We start from the raw sequence: 20791 nt of genomic DNA on the forward strand, positions 1-20791 counted from the left end.
TCTCTCTTCTATCTCCCCAGCTCCTTGACTCTGCTCTTCTTCATCTTCTTTTCAAGAGAAACTCCTATGTACTTATTCAGAGATTAATCACCACTCTGACTACAGTGATGATGACTAATGTAGAAATTAGGTGCGGAGGGGATAAATTCAGCCGTGACCAGCTTAAGGACTCAGTAATATGACTGGCATTATCATCTCAGCATGATGACTTCATTCCTCACTATAGGTTGCTTTTAATACTGGCAATTTCAACGAAATAAGCTGAAGATACTTTTGCACATCACTACGGACGACAGCTGGGTTAATGCAACAATGTAAATGTAGCATGAGTATGTAGCTGTACTAGGTCCAAATGATGTGGCAGGAGATGTTATGTTGTATATGTGAGAGTGTGTAGTTATCTACGGCAATTTTATTTCTCTATTAAGTCCAGTATAGTAACTGAACAAATAATCTCAGCAGGTACTAGAAAGGACAAAACTTTGCTTTAAAAAAAAAAAAAAAGAAATGTTCATAAATATTTACATCTGTGATGTAAGGTCATGGGGAAACAAGTAGACAACACCTCTTATGACAATCGATAGTGGTGGTGAAATGTAACTTAGTGCTTTTACTGTACTCAAATAGTCACTCAAAAAGTTAGAAGTTTCTTCACTTGAGTGCTTTATGCTACTCTACACTTCTACTTTACTATATTTCAGAGGCAAATTGTACTTTTTACTCCACTACATTCATCCGACAGCTATAGTTACTGGTTACTTCACAAATATGATCAAATAAGATTTAAGACACAAAACATATGAAATACTGTACTGTAATGTAATACTTTTACATTTTGAGTGCAGGGTGTGTACTGTAGATCTGGCAACTCCCTCTGATAAACAATACATTAACTGTAAATAATGCATTGGCACAATACACATGTTGCCAGAGCAGACAACTATAGACATGTATTTACAGCATACAAGACACAAATATTAAATTCATTTAAAATATGACCACACATTCGATATAAATCCTTGATGCTCAGGTGAACTGACAAAAAAGGCAGCAAGGAAGGTTCAAAACCTGAAGACATGACCAAACTTACATAATGCCACCTGACCTGAGCGCAGACACTGAACCTCCACCTGCAGCCAGTGAGCTCAAACATCCTTCTGCTTCCGAACCAAAAGAATTCAAAATGACATCTGGCATTTCGCTGCTCAGACAGACCTATGGTGAAGTTGTTTTTCAGAAGTCATGTTCTTTCATAACTTGAGGCCACTTACTTTAACATGCTGTGTCATGAAAAGAGAAACTGCACACGAGGACAGCATCTGACTGTGTAGGAGAACTCAAGCAAAGGGACTGTAACTTTTATTTAGGAAGCGCAATTGTGTAGCAATTGATCAAAAGTAAGACTAACACACCGAAAGTCCAGCTTTTTTGTTTTTCCACAATCAATCATCAATTATTTTATTGTAAAATAAATCTTAGCTAACTTTAATACATCCAAGAGTAAATAATTCCAAAGTATTTAAAAGTAATGTCTTGAATTGAACAAAAACACATAATAGCAGTGTTACTTACCAAAATATTCAGAGTAATTTGTGACTTTGTTATGTATTACCTTTGAAGGGTGCATTTTAATTGTTTTTAAATGAGCAATGATACCAACCACAATGTGAAAAGGAATATTTGAACAGATTCAGTGGCCATAATTATCTTTTAAATCCCACAGAAGGGTTGCATAATGGGCTTATTTACATTTGTTTAATATGGGGATGAGAGATTGAGAGGGCGTAGGCGTGCTCTGGACTGTGTTGGTGATGATAGAGTGTGTAGGAGGGAGGGCAACCAAACAATTATTTGCTGGGCTGTCTTGTCATACATTTTACTGATTTCCCACCACAACCAGAGATCTCCCCTGTGCATTGAAAGCAAAGAGTCTGAAATTATTTTAATAAAAAGAAAAGGATGAACAATTAATTGATCCTACTAAAATGATTGTCTGTGCCGAAAAATTCTAAAATATATAGGCCTATAGCTTATTCCGCTGTGTCATTGAGCTACATTGTTGACAGAAAACTATTAACAAAAGCAATGATCCACATTGTTGGGTGACATGTTCCTTTATTATGATGAACATGGGCACTGCAGTTTTTTAGTCCCGCTGCTGAAAATACTCACTACAAGCAGGCCACATGGGTTTAAATCCTCGGCGGAAAACAGTCTCCATCAACAAACATTTTCTCCCATTTGAATAACATTTGCTAAAAAAGAACTACAGCGCCCAGCTGTTTTAGAGAATTATCATACTTTTTTGGGGGGGGGATTTTTTTTATGGGCATTTCCACCTTTAATGATAGGAGAACTCAGACGTGAAAGGGGAGAGAGAATGGGAAGACACGCAGGAAAACCATCACAGGTCGGATTCAAACCCTGGACCTTTTGCATCGAGGAATAAACCGTCCATATGTGTGCACCTATTATTTTTAATCGATTAACACCTAGTTGGTTTTGGAATATTGCCAGATTTACCTTTTAATTATAATGTAGGAAACTGACCCCATAATTGTTAGATAGAGTAGGGCTACAGTAATAAAAGTGATGATCTCTATGAGAACCATCACCTAAGAATTAACCTCACAGACAGACAGACTGACTGACTGACTGACTGAAGCAAAGGATAACCGATACAAGTCATTGATTTACTGAGTTCAAACACTTTTTTTCTGCCTGTAATTGTATGGCATAGTTTGACTAGGGGAATCTAGGTGAAATAAACAGGGTCATTTTTTCATCCATTCAATCCTGGGAGCCCGGATAGCTCGTAGAGCGGGCGCCCATATATAGAGATTTACTCCTCAACACAGCGGGCCCGGGTTCGACTCTGACCTGCAGCCCTTTGCTGCATGTCATTCCCCCTGTCTCGCCCCTTTCATGTCTTCAGCTGTCCTGTCAATCAAGGCCTAAAATGCCCCCCAAAAAATCCATTCAATCCTGAATGGGAACATGGCCAATGGAGAGGAGACACGCTAAAATGATTCTACGTCTTGGGTCTTTAAGAGTTTTTATTATAAATGAAGCGATAAGAATCAGTATTAGTGAGGTTTGTTTTTTATCCACTCAGGATAGAGAGAAAGCCTTAAGGCTTTTTACAGTCTTGTCCTTAGATTGCCACACTATTCCCACCATAACTGTGTCACTGGGTGAAGAATGATGCCTCTGTATTTGCTGTCAAACAATAAACTTCCTGATCAGAACACATCTACTCACACACAGTAATGTCCAATTATAACAAATTTGGGCCTCTATCAAAGCTATGAGTCATGTAATGAACTCTACTTGCAAAATAGATTGCATAAATATAACAATTGAGCTTATAATAAATATAATATTGATCCTATGAAATACCAACACTTCAATAAATATGCTTCCAAAATTGACATAAAGTGTTTATTTTATTCAAGAAAAACTCCCAGAAAAGATAAAAAACAGATGAGTTATAATGACCAAACCTAATTCTCATACCCTCATTTTCATACGTGTATTAAAAATAAGACGACATTTGCCATCTTTCAGCTTTTAGGAGATGGGTGTATGGCCACCAAGAGTATCAAAACAAAAAATATATTCTTTAGGTTCTCCATTTGCAACGACAAAACATCCTGTACAACTCACACTTAAACAGAACGTATTAAAGATTTTCATTCATTTAATGCACATTCAACGTGTATCGTGCATTATCACACATTTATATGTGACTAAAAAGAAAAAAGCAGACTTCATTGGCACCATTTGATGAAGCATTTCTTCAATATAGTGTATAAAAGCATTATTACTTTGGTTTATTTGTGGCATAAGGCAAACTTAATATTGAACTGGTTATTTAGGGGACAAACTGTCTGTGTTGTAATCCTGTCTTCGTGTTGAATGTCATAATATACAGTAAGGTCTTTATATAGCAATGAAACTCAAAACTGACTGTATAAAAGCTGAAAAATGATTGCTCACTTCACCATAATATTAACTCTTATATGCGTTACTTTAGTCCAAGAAGCTGTGGTGGGGTTCTGACTGTGCAGGATAAACCCAGTATGATGACCAGAAGAGATCTACACAATGATGCCATCTAGAGGCAGAACTGAAGTATTTCATCAGCACAGCTCTTCAGCCTGTTCATGACAAGGAGTCCTCTTCATTGAAAACAAAGACATAGTAGAAGAGAGCGCTGATAACCAGCAGAGCGACTGATAGCAGCATGTTCTTCCGATTCTCTCTTCTTAACATATCCAGCTCCTTGTCTGGAAATGACAAACAAAACTGATGGTAAGGCAATAATTTGTAATTTTTAATAATATGAAAACCTTTATGAAGAAACATAACCTGCAACTGCTCTGCTGTTATTGCAGTAATGGCAGACTAAATGTATAGTAAGAGACTATAATGACATTAAGCAGGGGTTGCTGTCATGGCTCTAATGGAAACTTTCATAACCTTTCTGTGACTTTTCAGGAGTGAATACATAAAAATTGGAGTCCTGTTTTTTATTGTGGTACATTGTTTATATAAATGGTAAATGTACTGCACTTTTGTAGCCTTTTCAATCTTAGTAGGACATAGCGCTTAACAGTACACATTTGCCACTCATTAACACCAATGCAACACACCCATGCAAGGTAGTGGTCTGGTCATTGGGACCATAATGTCGTAAAATAAATTATTGTATGCCTAGTGATTTGCACAGTATGAATAAGAATTGTATGGATGTCGACTTACCTAACTTTAGCACCCTCTGATTAATGATTGTCATTTCATCTTCCAGGTCCTGCCTGTGGAGTAGAGAAGATGAGAGAAGAAGGTTTACTCTCTGGACAAGCCGCAAAGTGAGAGTTTTTTATTCTTGTTAGGTTTTTATCTTTTAGTATTTAAAAGGTCCCATGGCATGACAATTTCACTTTGAGGTTTTTTAACATTAATATGAGTTCCCCCAGCCTACCTATGGTCCCCCAGTGGCTAGAAATGGTGATAGGTGTAAACCGAGCCCTGGGTATCCTGCTCTTCCTTTGAGAAAATGAAAGCTCAGATGGGCCGATCTGGAAGGTTACCTCCCCTTTCTCTGCTTTGCCCACCCAGAGAATTTGGCCCACCCATGAGAAAGACATCATGGCTTTCAAACGAGCAAAGTGGCAGTTGGTCAAGGCCGCCGCCGCCGCCGCCCCTCCTCTCCTCTCCTCTTCAATAGCTTCAGAAACAGAAATGGCACATACTAAGGAAAGCTCATTGTGGGACTGGCTCTAGTGGCTGTAATTCTGCACCAAGGCTGAATTTCGGGAAAGAGACTTCAGATACAGTATTAGGGGACCACTAAGGTCTATATAAAAGCATCCAAAAGAGCACCATGTCATGGGACCTTTAACGGTCACTATCTCCATCATCATCCTCACCTGTCCTTGTCAGAGAGCTGCTCTTTTCTGGTCCTGAACTCAGCCCTCTCCAGGTTGTCTTGACAACGCGCCCGCCGCTCCTCTAAACGGTCAATCTACAATATTTACAGACAAGGGAGATATAAGTAACACCTACAAACGCTATCTTAGCTAGATCAGACAACATTAACCCATATATGACATTAACCTAGGGTGACGAAGACATGACCCGCCCTACTCTGCTTCTGATTGGCTAGTAATCGTTGCCTATTTTGGTTGGATTGGTTACGTTTAGGCATGAGAAGTGCGATTGGTTAGGGTTAAGGTAGAATACCAGCGTAAGCCAATCAGAGGCAAACTAAGGCAAAGTAGGGCGGGGCATGCCTTCGCCGTCCTAGGAAACGCTAATCCGCGACAGTGCATGAATGAAATGTGAAATTGTGATACATGAGGCGCAAGCTAAAGAGCTATCCCACTAGTTAACTAGCAAGCTAGCAAAAGACAGCGTTCCAACATCTTACCTCATTGGCGACACTTGTTTTCTCTCGTCTTTTGTCTTTCAATTTAGCCATATTGTAACCCAAACTTACTTACTTCTGACAGCCTGGCTGAAAACTGTGACTATGCAGCGGAAGTGTTTTTCTTCCTAGTTCTTTTTCATTGGTTCATTTTGACACATCACTGATCGGAGGCGTTGCTGCCCTCTATCTGTGTAACGTTACCAAAGATCCTAACCAGAGCCATATTACTCTGATCCTAACTAAACCGCGTCTGGTTAACAGTCGTGCTTCTGCATCAACTTACGGCCATGCTTTAATTCACCAAGACATGTGAATAATGTAGTCTCGGAGGACCAAACAATCTTGGTTTCGACAACATCAGCCAAATTGATTTGCGAATAATGGGTCGGGAAACCTTCTCAGTTAGAAAAAAAAAAAAAAAAAAGATCATATAACCTAACATTATAACCTTACAGTATATATGAAAAAAACATATTGCCCTAGGTTTAATAGCCTGCCGGAGCAACATGTGTAGCTGTCATCCTCCTCCCCTCTTTGAAGCACAGCCACAGGAGCAGAGTTGTTGTTAACCGATGTTAATCGGATTATATGACCTGAGAGGACACGACTTGATCAATTGAGAAGGAAAGGGACGATAATATTCATTCCCTTCTCTACTAACTAGCTTCTTTTAGAAAAAAAAAATGCCTCTCTTTATAAACCGGGACCAAATATTTGCGCACCAGGTACACCTGCTGGAGCACAAACTGAGAGTGAGTGACTGTTTAGTGAATGGCAAATGCGAGATAAATTTATCCGAGATTGTTCAGAGACTTGTAGTTTATCCGTTCATATTTTCCAAATAACTTTACACACAAAACCCAGACTGTACTATTCTCACTGTGTTTTCAGAGTAAAGAGGAGCGAATACTTGAACTGGAGACAGAGAATGCTATTCTTCATTTAAGGCTTGCCGAGGTAAGAAAATGTCTTCTGTATTCATTACTTAGAGGCTTATATAGGCCTATGGGAATCAAGGGAATGGAGAATATTTCTATTTTCCTTGATGGGAATCCCTGATCACTTTGTTTTTTTCTAGTTGGGCATGATTCTAGTATTCCTTGACCTCTTGAGTTGTTCTGCTTTTGTGTTTTTTCTAATTAATTTTTGTGCCACTAATTGGCTTAATTCAACAGTTTTTTTTCACCGTTCTGGGAGTTGAATCATCTGAATAATCTGTATAAGGCCCACTCTATGTTTGATGATAATTATCACTGTATGGAACCAACAATTTAGTTTGACAATGCAGTGGTGATCAACTGAGCCTGAACGGTCAAGTAAACATTCTGTGCTTTTCATTTCATTGCCATTCAGTTTATGTGTCATATTTCATTGTACAGGATGTCTCTGTAATAATATGAGAATATAGACACAAACAAGTACTAGTTGACTGTCCTTTCAGGTGCTCAGTGCCAACGCTTAAACACAGACTAGTTGTAATCAGGCAACTATTACCCAAAGTAGTATGTCTAATTGGGTTTATAGGCCTTTTTCAACTGTAGACATTTTGACCTGTGGTAGTAGAAAGAGCACAAGTGTAATTAATAACATTATTAACAGCCCCATTTCCAGGATCCTGATATTGTGCCGGTGCAGATAAAGTAATTATTGTTATTGATTAAACCTGTGCCTTTTTGTAATACTAATGCATGTACAAAAATGAAGTCAGCAGCCATATATTCACTTGCTTTGTAGCATTTAAAGTTGAAAAGTCTGTTCTTTCATTTAGCTATATATTCTATTCCTATAGAGCAAGTAAGTAGTCCCTGATAGTTCAAAGCAGGATGCTACAATGCTGAATAACACAATTACTCATCATTTAGCGGCAAAGCTGTTACAGTACTGGTTTTTGTGATAAGGGATAACATTTAGCATGCTGTATGGCACAAGAGCGAACCAACCATCTATTAGGGAAATGTGTTGCTTTCAATGTTCATACCACGCCTCACAAAAACTTGTGTATTGTGTTAAAATTAAGTTAAATTCAATTAAGCATCACATGCTACAAGTGGGGGATAAGCTTATTTCAGCTGATGGTCATACTGTAGCTTGGCATAAAGTAAGAATGAAGTATGTTGTCATATCCTTTTCAGTGTCTGGGGAAACTCCGTCGGGACCATGAAGAAGAGACCAAGGCCCTGAACCATCATCAGCACCAGAGGAATGCACAGAAGTTAACCCGGGCAGCCCTTGCCAAACTGCTTTCTGAGGTCCAGGTACAAATCCACTGAAATGAATGTGTGCACACATGGTAGATTCTGAGTTGTCTTTACTTCTGTCTTGTTGAGATGTTTCACTAAATAGCCTCAAGAAGGCAGATAGTATGGGAACTCAGAAAGACACACACACACACACACACACACACACACACACACACACACACACACACACACACACAGAGCCCTTCACAATTCATTTGTCCTCTCTGTGTGTTTGTAACAGGCTGTGAAGCAGGACTTGAGTGAACTTTTCGCTGTGTATTTGAGTTTTTCCACGGAGCTGGAGGAGCAGAGTAAGCAGCTGCTGGACAAACTAGAGCAAGCCACCGGTTCTCTAAATGGTCACCGTGGAGATGAGGTTCAGAGTAAGTATGTGAAGGTGTGGCACCAAATTAACATAGATGCAGCATCTTTGACATCATTTTAGGTTAGGATTCTAAAGAAGTCTTGAGGCTAGGGTTTATGTGTACGGTTCAGCAATCTGCACCAGTGTGCATGCGGCTATAAGAAGAGCAGCATCTTACTTTAAGGCACTAACACTGCCCTGAACATTGACCTGTGGTATTTTCCAATTTAAAGGAGCCAAATGTTGTTTTTTAACAGAACACTGTGGCATTGTTAGAATTTTTAGTTTGGACCACACTTGACTGCTGGACTGGACTGCGCAGTAGAGTTCAAGGAGACTGAAAGGATTTTTAGGACTGATGCACACATTTTAGGAATCCTATGTAACTTTTCATAGTAGCAGTTCGTAAAAGTTTACATATTGCTTTTGTCCCGTGGGCTGAACAGTGCACAGCATCTCTCACTTCCAATAACTTGTTCTGCTTACTCATTCACCCTCTCTGTGTCTGTCTTCACTCTAAAGTGGGTTACAGGTAATGTTCTGGCTGTATCTTGAATAGGCTTGTAATCCTCTCACACTGTCCATCCCCTCCTCTCTCTCACCCCTCCCTTCGAGGTTGTCCAAGTTTGACTATCTTTTTCTAATGCAGTCCCGCAAGTCACCTACTCACCATGGCTCTGATGATTGGTGAAAACTGATCTTCCTGAACACATTAATGCTCCAAACAAAATGGCTTTTCTTGACTCATTATTGTTGATGTTAGTTAATGGAGGGTGTTAAACTTAGCCTATGTACCTCCACTTTCCTGTTAGTATCAACCCCTCTGAAGAATGTTCTTTATTTCATTTCTTTGCTTTGCTTGATTTTTAATGCCATATTTCATACATGAGCTTTGGAAAATTTCATGATTTATTGAGCTGTGCTGGTTGTGCGTTGTTGGTTAACCTTCTGTTCAGCTATTAAAGTTTGCTTAATTATTTGCTGGGAACATGTCAAAAAAACAACAAAACAATACTTAAATTACAGCTTTACACAGCCACTTAATGAAGGCTTTAAAGTGCAGACATACACTCACCTAAAGGATTATTAGGAACACCTGTTAAATTTCACGTTAATGAAATTATCTAATCATCCAATCACATGGCGATGCTAGAGGTCAGAGGAGAATGGGCCGACTGATTCCAGCTGATAGAAGATCAACTTTGACTCAAATAACCACTCGTTACAACCGAGGTACGCAGTAAAGCATTTGTGAAGCCACAACACCCACAACCTTGATGCCGATGGGCTACACCAGCAGAAGACCCCGCCGAGTACCACTCATCTCAACTAAAAATAGGAAAGTGAGGCTACAATTTGCACGAGCTCACAAAAATTGGACAGTTGAAGACTGGAAAAAGGTTGCCTGCTCTGATGAGTCTCGATTTCTGTTGAGACATTCAGATGGTAGAGTCAGAATTTGACATAAACCGAAAGAGAACATGGATCCGTCATGCCTTGTTACCGCTGGTGGTGGTGGGGGTGTAATGGTGTAGGGGATCCCTTTCACCTTCAGAACTGCCTTCATTCTTTGTGGCATTGATTCAACAAGGGGCTGGAAGCATTCTTTAGAAATGTTGGCCCATATTGATAGGATAGGGTCAAACACGGTATTAGTATGGTGTTCCTAATAATCCTTTAGGTGAGTGTATTTTACAATGAAATACGGTATTTGAAGTGCTTTGTTACTGTTATATGATTTATTTTGATAATAATGTATGTGTAATATAATTTTAAAAACAGATGTTCTATATATGTTCAACCAAGACTATTCTTGAATGTCCCAGCCGGTCCTGAGTGAATGGAGGTGTTTGGTGTCAGGTGTGCTACAGGATTAAAGACTTGGCCTGAATAAAGATTTACACCAGAGAACAGATGCCCCTGTATTTGGAGTTGATATTTACACAGACAGCCATTCATTCACCTTTACTGCTTTTTGCCTTCAGATAGTTTGAGCTACAACTTATACTGTACTGCAGCAAATTGCCCATCAAATCGATCTATCTAGGCCTTTCAATGTTGAGCTTGTTTTTTTATTGTCTTAAAGTAACACAACAATGGCCAAACCTTTAACCACAGTCCATCATAGAAAATCCTTCACTATTAATTTTGATTTTGAATGGACTATTTTCCTCTAAACTATCTTTCTGCTCTCCCTGTCCAGACTTGCAAGCTGGTGTTGCAGCTCTGGAGCGCTCTCTGGAGGAGGAGAGGGAGAGGTGCAGGGCAGAGAGGCAGCGGAGGAAAGAACTCCATAATGCACTGGTGGTGAGGACAGATGTTTTGTGTCAAAAGATAATGGGTAATACAGTAGGTTCTTATTGTGACCTTCACTGTCGCTCTATGTTTTGCCACAGGAGTTGAGAGGCAACATCAGAGTTCACTGCAGGGTGAGACCGGTTCTACCCTTTGACCACGTCCAGTCCTTCACCGCTGGATCAAGGTGGGTCATCACATGGTTCATCATTACAACATGAAATACTGTATGTTAATCGAGTTGTTCTGTGCTTGAAATGCTAAAACTAAAATAAATCTATTCTTTTCTCTATCAGGCCTGCGTCATCAGAAGAAGTGGTCTCTGCAGTCAGTGATGTGAGTTTCACAGACTGTTAGAATTTATTTTATTGCCCCTAGCTGCTTTAACTTTCTCACTTTTGTGTGTTATTCCTCGTTTGGTGATTTCAGGACATGGTGATGGTGAATTGCATAAAAACGGGGATTCCAGTCCAAAACAAGATGTTTGAGTTCGAGAGGTGATATCAAAAACTTTCATGACGCGATGTGCATTACCGTATTCTATTTCAGTTTCGGTTTATTAATGATTAGTCTTTGTGTCTTCCAGAGTGCATGGACCAGAGGATTCCCAGGATGCAGTGTTTGAGGAAGTCAAGCCGCTCCTCACATCTCTGCTGGATGGGTGAGTGTTTAAGCATACCAGAAAAAGGACTATATCAAATCACAAGTCATTTTAATGTATTCATTCACAATCAATCAGTTCTATACATTAAACACTACTCTCCGTGAATAAAGAACATACAAAGAAACACATGACAAACAGATATGACTGCAATACTTCAGCATGAATTGAACATCATCTGGCTCCCTGCCCTGCAGCTATAATGTGTGTATAATGGCGTACGGGCAGACAGGCAGTGGGAAGACCCACACCATGATGGGATCCCAGCTGCTGGAGGAGCACTCAGGGACGCAGCAGGAGACACGGCAGGGTATTATCCCCAACGCTGCCGCTGAGCTCTTTCGGTGAGAAAGAAATGCATTTTTTATTCATTTGTTTTTGTGATATTTGTGTGTAATGACTAAGCTCTGCAGGAGGTGAGTGTGTTTTATGCTGTGCTGAAACCACAGTAGATTGGGTCTATTGTATCGTATTGTATTGTAATTCAGTCCTTCAGGAATAAAATAAATTCAGTCCATTAATTCATAATGTGCGCTGAGAGTTGAAATGGAATATAACCGGGTTGGTCTTTGATCTTTTCTTTATCTGTCCATGGTTGTGTGTCTGTTCCTGTGTGTGTGACCCAGGCTGATTTCTGAGAAGCCTGCAGGGAGCTACACGGTGGAGGTATCAGTGATGGAGGTGTACAACAACGAGGTGCTTGACCTTCTGGCCAGAGATGAGCAGGGAAACGCTGCCGACCAGCGTCGGGACGTCATGACCACCTCCTCTGGTGCCAGCCAGGTCATCTCTCTCACGTACGAGTGAGTAGAGCCGGAGCTGAGGCGACTGTGTTATGATGGCTCTAGAATATGAGATTTTGCAGCTCAACTGTTTGTTTCATGAAATAGTTGTGTCCAGCTCCAACTGAATGCTAATGTTGCTCCTGAACTGCTGGATGTGCATATAGGCTGTTTGCGAAGTTACTTACCATAGAAAGTTTATAATAAGTAAATAATATGTTAGATATTTGGTTTACCGCTTGCTGCAGATATCCTAAATCCCCAAGTGGACACATTTTTAAATTTTTTATTTCACCCTTAAACTTAAAATGTTTTTTTTGGGCCACTTGGGCCAACTAAGACTATTATTATTATCAACTTTTTAGCTAACTTATTATTAAAAAATTTGCTTATTGACATATCCAGCAGACATGGAGCAACATTAGCATTCATATGGAGTCGTGTTTCAGGCCACCTGATGAGTGGATATGTCTGGCTCTTTAATGCAGGTAGTGTAGGTTTTTAGAGCTTTTACACTGAAAGCAGCTACTGGGACTGTAAATGACTTTATGAGAATGAACCAAACAGTAAAGTTGCGGGCAGGAAAACCAAAAGAATAAGTTAAGGCACTACACTCCACAGAGCTGAAGGTAACTGCAATGTTGGGTGATCATTTGCTGCAGGTTTCACATAAATGTAGTCATTTGATCCATTGTTAATATAAAACATATATAGGATTAAGATGCCAGGTAATGGTGTATGTGTTGTATGCATATGTTTTACAGGCCTGTGTGTAACACCTCGGAGGTGATGCAGATCATCAGCAGCGTTTTAAAGCTCAGGGCTCACTGTCCCACCCTCGTCCACACCGACTCCTCACGCTCGCACCTCATTGTCACCCTCACCATTTCGTCCAAGAGCCCCAATGCACTGGCCCTGGGTGAGACGCATTCATACACACACTAACACGTCAACATTAACATCAAACGGTCTTGCATGGTGACTTAATGACTCTTTCATTCAGCCCGCAAGCTACAGAGTGCCAAGAAGGACATGCAGGGCTCCACCCAGAAAGAGTGGTGGAGTCCACGCTGTCGCCGTGCCAACCCTGCTAACCGCCACTCATCTGATGATCATCTCTTTGCAAGCACAGCCACCTCTCCCTGCCGCTCCCCTTCCCATTCTCCATGTCCCTCCCCCAGGCCCAGCATCTCTCAGGCTCCGTTCAAGACCAAGCTGCAGCTGGTGGACCTGGCAGGGAGCGAGTGTGTCGGTGAGAGGGTGTCATGGGAACATTGGTCCCTGAATATTTTAGGATGCACCTGGCAGAATTTTAAGTGGAAAATATACCCATCTTAACATGCAAAATTGCAGAAAGGGGCTTTAGGCTAATGCCTAATTAAGATGCTGTAGATAAACTGCTGCTAAAAATGAAAATCAAATGTCAAGTGGGTACGTGTTTTTGCTCTGATGAGTTAATTTCTCAAGAGAAAAACTGACTACAGCATGAGGGTTCCATTTTAAGTAAGCTCACCGCAGTTTTCACCTCCTCAAATGCAGCTTGTTTCTGTTTCCTTTAAGTGTCTGAACCATTAAATGACAAATGATTCATTTACAGTTCACAGTACAAATTAAGCTGACGATGCAGGTCTTTGTAATTACCTTTTTCCTTTTACTGAACCCAGTACAACAGATGCCTGTTCACCAAGCAGATCAATTAGCTTCAGGACATATACATATTTGGTTTGTATGTATGTGTGTACCAGGGATGTCTGGAGTTTCGGGAGCAGCTCTGTGGGAGGTGTCCTGTATAAACCGCAGTCTCTCTGCTCTGTCTGATGTCCTGGGAGCTCTGGCCGAGCAGAGACCACACGTCCCCTACAGGAACAGCAAACTCACTCATCTGCTACAGGACGCCATAGGTGAAGCAAGCACACATACACACACTCTCTCTTTCTCATGACCTATGACTCATGTCTCCTGTGTCTGATTCCCCTGGAAACGACTTATTTAACCTCAACATGTCTTCATCTAACTGAAAGATTCCACATACCAGTATTGTTACCCTAACTGAAACATAAACGCATAAACGATACCCAAACACGGACTCACTGAAATAGTGAAGATTTGTCTAAGCCCAAGAATGAAAAGAAAAGAAAAGTAAAATGCATGTAATTAAATCTAATCTTTTCATTGTTGTTTAACACCTCAGGCTTAAATATCCTCTTGTTCTTCTCCATCTTCTCCACCAGGCGGCGATGCCAAGCTGCTGGTGATGCTGTGTGTCTCTCCTACGCAGCGCTTCATCACAGAGTCTCTGCAGTCTCTGGGCTTTGGCACGCGGGCCCGTCAGGTCCAAAAGGAGCTACCGAGAAGGAAGAATAACACCCTCAAAGTTAAGTGACCAGACAGAGGAAAAATGTTTCATCCTTTGCAGATGCTGTGGCAACATAGATCCTGTATCGGTTATGCCAACAGAACAGATTTGAGGGTACAAGATCCATACCTGCACATTTGTTATTTTTGTTTGATAGAGTATGTGGGCCCTTCTTAATCTCAGTAGTTACTTCAACTAGGAGATTGGTTTTTCCAGAATATTTATGTATTTATATTTTTAAATAGATCTTGATAGCATGTATTATAGGGCTGTCTGAAGCCGCAAATCCCTCTATGATGCTTGAATGTAGAACGCGTTATTAGGTGAGGGATCGTGTAGAGCGAGCTAGTGGAGGGGGTGCAAGACCTCGACACGAAGCGGAAGTGTCTTGAATCAGATCTACATGATCTTTTACTTATTACACGGCTACTCATACAGAGTTTACCCGCTGATGACGCCTGCGTCCCGGTCGGGGTGTTTAACTTTACCGCCAGGTCGTGTAATGTGTTAATAACCCTGCCAATTACCAAGGGTGCTATAGTAGTTATGAATGACAATGACGTTCCACAGATGTTGATGATAACTCAATTTAGTATACAATCACTGTGTTTTCCACTTGCCGTAGATCATGTCAATAGTTAACAGTCCTGTATATGCAAAGGCTTTCTGACTGAAGTAGTCTTACATGTATTCTTCTGTAAATACATTTCAGTACTTGCATGTCATGCCTTTACTTTTTTTAGTGTTTTGGGTGCAGTTATGTTTATACAGTATTTATACATGTTTATGTATTCTGTATCTGTAACCATCACCGTTTTTTGGTTAAACTTTACAAGTCTTTCAAACACCTTGATAGAATAGACTCAGTAGAAAATTGTGTCAATATTACCTTAAAATAAACAGCTGATATGCAGATATGTGTATATCTTTGTGCATTACTCTGTTCCAGAAAAAAAAACATACTAGAAAACTTACTGCCATTAGGTAATTAAAAACGGGGTTTAATACATTGTGCAGTCCCTTTTAATTATAAACAATTCAGATAAAGTGTATTACTCACAACAGGCTTTCTATACAAACTACTTTCACAGTGGGGGGTTGTTCCAATAAGCTGCCTGCCGCTGTGTAGATTACAGCAAAGAGGAACACATACAATCACTTAAGCACTGGGGCAAGATTGTATTATTTTTAGCTTTTGTTTCACAGTAAATTATTTGGAGCAGCAGTCAGGTGGAATATTCTGCAAGAGCATACTTAAAGTCAGGAGCTGTGAAACTGATTGTCCAATGTGGCAAAACCCATCCGGGTGATAATAAAGTACACCCGCTGATGATTATTTGCCAAAGTTATTTCAGGTCTGTCGACTGCAGTTTAATGTTGGAAGAAAACAAATCAAGCAATTTCCTCCAAGGTGAAACAGTTGGACATCTTCCAAGCATGATCCGAATAACATGCTGTATCTGGTAATTAAATCTTCTTCTCATCACACACACACACACACACACACACACACACACACACACACACACACACACACACTTCTAATAAGCCTCCTACCAGCATGCTGCAAACTGCGATGAGAGCTCTGCACAATGTATTGAAGTTATAATCCCAAAGCTGACATGTTTTTGTCATGTGCCAACCTGACATGAAAGCTCAAATGCCCAAAGTGTCTTTGAAACTCCGGGCTTATAGGATAAAGTATGACAGGACAAACAAAATAAATAAAAAGATTATAGCGAGAGTGACAAGATAATAAACATGCAAACTCCAGGAGCATCCTCTGTTTAGAGAGACGACTGGGAGGAAAGATAGAGAAGACGAGGGGAGGTGAGAACAGGAGGAGAAGAGGAAAGAAATAAATAAGTGTGAGTGAGAATGAGATGAGAGAGAAATGGGAACAGAAGGAGGTGAAAGTCTGATGGCACATGAAACTGAACTTTTAATTTCATCTAGATATCTGACGAACAGAATCTGAGATAATTTCTGCATGACTCTTCTCCTCCACAGGTCCAGATGTGGATCATTTAGAAAAAACCCATTAGATAAACTCCAAGGCCCTGTTCCTTCATATACGGATAAGTTAGTTAGCTTAATTTGATTGTCAATTATTTGAAATTTTTCAGCTCTTCAAAGCTGGCTTAAAACACATCCGGAGCTGTTCGGTTAGGTGGATAATGGCCAAGAAATCTCAATTTCAGATACAAATGACGTGCTAGCTTAAAAAATATAGAGAAATCACAGGTTAAACACGATTATTGAATAACCAGTATGATCTCTTAATATAACTTTAAAATAAAGGGTGAAATGCCTCTAAATGATAAAGTACACTAAAGGTTTCCGAGCCAGAAAACAAGGCATTTAACTATGACATTATGATGATTTTTCAATTCATAAATCTGCATCATAACTGCAACTCTGTTCTTTAAATATGACTAAACTACTCCAGGCTTACCCGCTTCTTCAGTAAAATTATCTTAATTCTCATCAGCCAACATAGTGTTTTAAGTGCAGTTAGAGGTTTCATTTGTTCGTGTCAGATGAAGTTATCTTGAATAACAGTGAGCTCTAAAATAAAGGCAACCTGAGCAGACAGGTTTGTACTCCTATACGGTGATTGACTGGCATGTCACTGTGGCTACAGGCAGCACATTTTTGCTGCCGCTGCACTGTAGTTACTTCCTGCTGATGAACCTCGGGATGCTGCGGTTTACACCACAAACCCCAATCAAAATGGCATTATTAATTACTGTTTCTGGTTGCATTAATCTAATAACGATCAGAAATATTAAGTTGAATATACTTAATTTTGCTCACAGTATGCAAAACTAAATTTGGCTCTTTTTAAAATTGTATAACAGATTTTTGTAGATTTTTAGATTCTAGATATTTAACCATTTATTGTAAAAACGAAAGAAATTACACTGACACTTCGTTGATTTCTCAATTTACATTTACATAATATAATTATGTCAACATGCTTCTGCTGGTGCCCATAATAAAAGGAGTAATTCATGTCTAAAAGTGACTTTGTGTCTCAGTCATCATCCATCTGTACACAAGCCTGTACTCTTGCTTGACGACTTTTTGCTCAGTTATCCACATCTGAAGAGCAGGGCTCAGCTGTGGAGATGAGACAAACTCAACAACAACAAATCCATAACATTTAGGGCTGAAACATAACATTAGATTTTTATTAATTCAAGCAAACTGTTACAGTCAACAGTTACATAAGTTACATGGTATACAGTATTGATCTAATCTTTTTCTTTTTTAAACCAGGGATTTGTCCACACCCCCCCCCATCCCAAACATAGAAACAGCAAATCCATACAAGCGCAGGCAAGTAAGTAGTAACAGCACAATACATTCATCAACTCAACGATACGTTTTGTACGAACAATAAGGCAAGTAGAAGAAAGAACAAACAAACGGAAAAGGATGGCAGACATTTTCTTTGAAATGAGCCAAAACAAGGCATAATGTATCCTTCTCTTTCAGGCCTGAAAAGGCAGTATCACATAAAATGTATTCTTTTGAACATTTGCTGCTGTAGAACCAAACGAGGTAAGGCTTCTCGTTAGCTGGCAGGTACACGGTAAAGGGGGATCTGACGGAAGAGCTGCCTTCAGTGGTGTTGAGTGGTTTGTACCTGGTGTTGGTCAGACTCTCATTATCATGGGTACCTTCTCAAAATTCAAAGTTTTCCTCAGCACACTAAATATTCATCAGGGACAATTAGAGAGGCAGGAAATCTGATGTACATCTACAGCATCTAATCACTTCCAGTGTCCAAAGAACTTGAGAAAAGGATGGGAGGTCAGTATACTAAAAACCAGTGGCTCAGTTTTTATCTTTGACGTTGCCTGATGTCAACATGAGCATACATGGCTCCTTAGAACCAGGACAGACAAGAAGCTCAATCTCTTGGCATACATTTCCCTGGGGTAAAAGTTAGATGTAAGTGGATGGATATGCACACGCATGGCCAAGGTAGCCATATGCTTCCCCTTCTTCATTTTCAACCATACAGCAATCATCACATCACATACCAACACAATCTTTTGCTTGTTCTAAGTGGTAAAGTCAGTCCTGATAACAAGAGAGAAAACAAGGGACCACCCAGCTGGTGTTCACGCTGAGTGAGTGTTCATGTAGTGGTCAGTATCAGCAACTACTGGCCCATTAAAACTGCAAATGTTTCAGCAGAAAAAAAAGGTAAATAAAAGACGATAAAATAAAAAAGCATTCATTAAATGCTTTGTTCAGCCACCAGGTGGCAGAACGGTGCTGGAGAACTTAGGATAAATGCAATATGCCTTCATTTTTTCATTTTCTTGTTTTTTTTTTTCTTTTTTTTTTTTTTTACATCGACATACATATAAGAAAACAAAAACAAGTGGTTCCTCAGAAAAGTTATTTTCATGTATACCGATAGTAAACATGGGGGATTTCATCACAAGAAATCCAAAAGAAACTAAGTTGTGTGTTAGTGCAGAAAAGAATGAAAGCACAAACTTCTCTTGGAACACTAGAAAGACCGACAAGGGCGACGTGGAGATTCTCCTCCGAACACAAACCACAACGAGACAGAGATAAAAAAAGAAAGAAAAGAAAGCTTGACAGAGGAAAAGTGGGCGAGAACGATGTTTCGCTTCTTTCCAGAGTAGAAAGGACTCTTTGATGGCAGGGTGTGGAGTGCAGGCATGGGGGCGTGGGTGGGGGGGCACCTGAACACATTTGTCCTCTGCCGCCAACCCTGATAGCCATCACTCCATCCAGTCTCCTTCGTCAAACTCTGACTCATCCTCTGAGTCAGAGTACTCCACAGCGATGCGGCGCGACAGGATGGTGGCCACGTCATTGCCAACGCGCTCGTGCTTAGCCTCTTGCTCTCGCTGCTCCTCCACTTTCCGCAGCTGTATGCCTGGAAGAAGCAGTAACAGGCAGGAAAAGACTTTAGTTTATGATCATGTAATGTGAGGTCTTCAAATTTGCTTTTATTTGCCTGACCAGCAGTCCAAAATCCAAAGCTATTCAATTTACTAATTTGCTAATATTCAAATTTGAGAAGCTGTAACTAGTGGGGTTTTTTTTGTTGCCTTTTTTGCTCACATGGACTTTCGATGATTAATCAATTATCAAACGTTTTTTTTGCTAATTATCTGTCCATCAACCAATTAAATAATTGCCTTGTTTTTCAGCTGTTTGTTGTTGTTGATAGATCTGATGTATTTCTTCATCGGAAAAGCATACAAGGAATTAAACTTAAGAACAAAATACACTCTTACTCCTAAACTGCGAGTGTTTGCTCTGTCCAGACAAAGCATGACTGGCCGGGACAGTTTTGAAAACATTTCTGGTAAAACACGACCCACCTTTTCTGATAGCTTCCAACAGGACACTGCGTGCATCGCTGATTGGTGGCAGATTGGCTGGATGGTGCCTCTTGCTCCCCATGTCGTGAAGGCTGTGGGGCAGCGGGGAGGCCATGGCTCCTGCTGAGGGAAAGGCCGGCACAGGTGGCGGGCCTGACAGACATGGCGAGGAGCTCCGCGCTCCTGGGAGGGGCAGAGGAGGAGGCGGCGGGGGAGGAGGCAGGATGCTGCCGTCCGACAGGGTCCCAGTGCCCATGGGTGGGCCCCTGTCCAGGACCTGTTGGAGACGGGCGGGAGAGCAGTGGAGGGGAGGCGCCACGGGTGGAGGGGCCGGATGGAGCACCCCTGGGGCGATCTGGAGGGGAGCAGGGGGAGGCGGGATGGCTGGGGGCTGCTGCTGGACTGGTAGAGGAGGAATGGGAGGAGGAGGAGTGCCCCGCAGGCCTGTGGAGGGTAACGGGGGAGGCGGAGGGGGAAGAGGGGGAGGAGGTGGAGGAGGAGTGTTGGAGTTGAGGCCTGCTGTCCGTGCTGGAGACTGGGGTCTGCTGTCGGTAAAACCTGAACTGGAACTGGAGAAAGAGAGAGAGAGAGAGAGAGAGAGAGAGAGACAAAAAAGTTTAAATCAATGCTAAGTAGTGCATATGGAGATCCAAGTTTGATTTGCTCCATCTTGTTCAACAAAAATCTAAAATTAATAGCCACATAAGTTCTTAAGACAGATGATATTTTTTTCAGTGGAACAATGTGTAGCAGTACATCAGGCTCAGCTGCTTCATCTATCTA

At 40.8% G+C, this 20791-nt stretch overlaps 3 protein-coding genes across 5 annotated transcripts in view; 1 reads left to right on the top strand and 2 right to left on the bottom strand.

The window, feature by feature from the left end:
• Positions 1–3427: 3427 nt before the first annotated feature.
• Positions 3428–6114, bottom strand: ccdc167 (coiled-coil domain containing 167). Its single transcript, XM_028605211.1, has 4 exons — positions 5933–6114; positions 5433–5527; positions 4765–4817; positions 3428–4289 (listed from the first exon to the last, which is right to left on the bottom strand). Exons 1-4 carry the CDS (start codon positions 5981–5983, stop codon positions 4165–4167), a joined length of 324 nt encoding a protein of 107 aa, XP_028461012.1. The 5' UTR covers positions 5984–6114; the 3' UTR covers positions 3428–4164.
• kif25 (kinesin family member 25) lies at positions 5865–15502 on the top strand. Its single transcript, XM_028605210.1, has 15 exons — positions 5865–6684; positions 6824–6889; positions 8065–8187; positions 8414–8555; positions 10740–10843; positions 10933–11018; positions 11128–11167; positions 11261–11328; positions 11418–11492; positions 11690–11836; positions 12119–12295; positions 13039–13193; positions 13278–13526; positions 14020–14175; positions 14506–15502. Exons 1-15 carry the CDS (start codon positions 6616–6618, stop codon positions 14655–14657), a joined length of 1809 nt encoding a protein of 602 aa, XP_028461011.1. The 5' UTR covers positions 5865–6615; the 3' UTR covers positions 14658–15502.
• Positions 15503–17795: 2293 nt separating this feature from the next.
• Positions 17796–20791, bottom strand: part of wasf1 (WASP family member 1) — a 68204-nt gene continuing 65208 nt past the window's right edge. For all 3 annotated transcript variants that reach the window (XM_028604822.1, XM_028604820.1, XM_028604821.1), the window contains 2 exons: positions 20009–20577; positions 17796–19557 (listed from right to left, as the gene is read on the bottom strand). In XM_028604822.1, the coding sequence (XP_028460623.1) occupies positions 19400–19557; positions 20009–20577 (727 nt within the window). In that variant the 3' untranslated portion in view covers positions 17796–19399. The remainder of the gene's footprint in view (positions 19558–20008; positions 20578–20791) is intronic.

Source organism: Perca flavescens, chromosome 18, assembly GCF_004354835.1.
Source record: "Perca flavescens isolate YP-PL-M2 chromosome 18, PFLA_1.0, whole genome shotgun sequence".
NCBI classification, from domain to species: domain Eukaryota; kingdom Metazoa; phylum Chordata; class Actinopteri; order Perciformes; family Percidae; genus Perca; species Perca flavescens.

Bases quoted from the DNA above. Each gene is read 5' to 3' on its own strand.
- ccdc167 (XM_028605211.1), bottom strand. From the start codon at position 5,983: ATGGCTAAATTGAAAGACAAAAGACGAGAGAAAACAAGTGTCGCCAAT. The intron at 5,528-5,932 runs GTAAGATGTTGG...TAAATATTGTAG, and splicing joins AAACAAGTGTCGCCAATGAG to ATTGACCGTTTAGAGGAGCG. The intron at 4,290-4,764 runs GTAAGTCGACAT...TGTCATTTCCAG, and splicing joins TCAGAGGGTGCTAAAGTTAG to ACAAGGAGCTGGATATGTTA.
- kif25 (XM_028605210.1), top strand. From the start codon at position 6,616: ATGCCTCTCTTTATAAACCGGGACCAAATATTTGCGCACCAGGTACAC. The intron at 11,837-12,118 runs GTGAGAAAGAAA...TGTGTGACCCAG, and splicing joins GCTGCCGCTGAGCTCTTTCG to GCTGATTTCTGAGAAGCCTG. The intron at 13,194-13,277 runs GTGAGACGCATT...TCTTTCATTCAG, and splicing joins CCCCAATGCACTGGCCCTGG to CCCGCAAGCTACAGAGTGCC.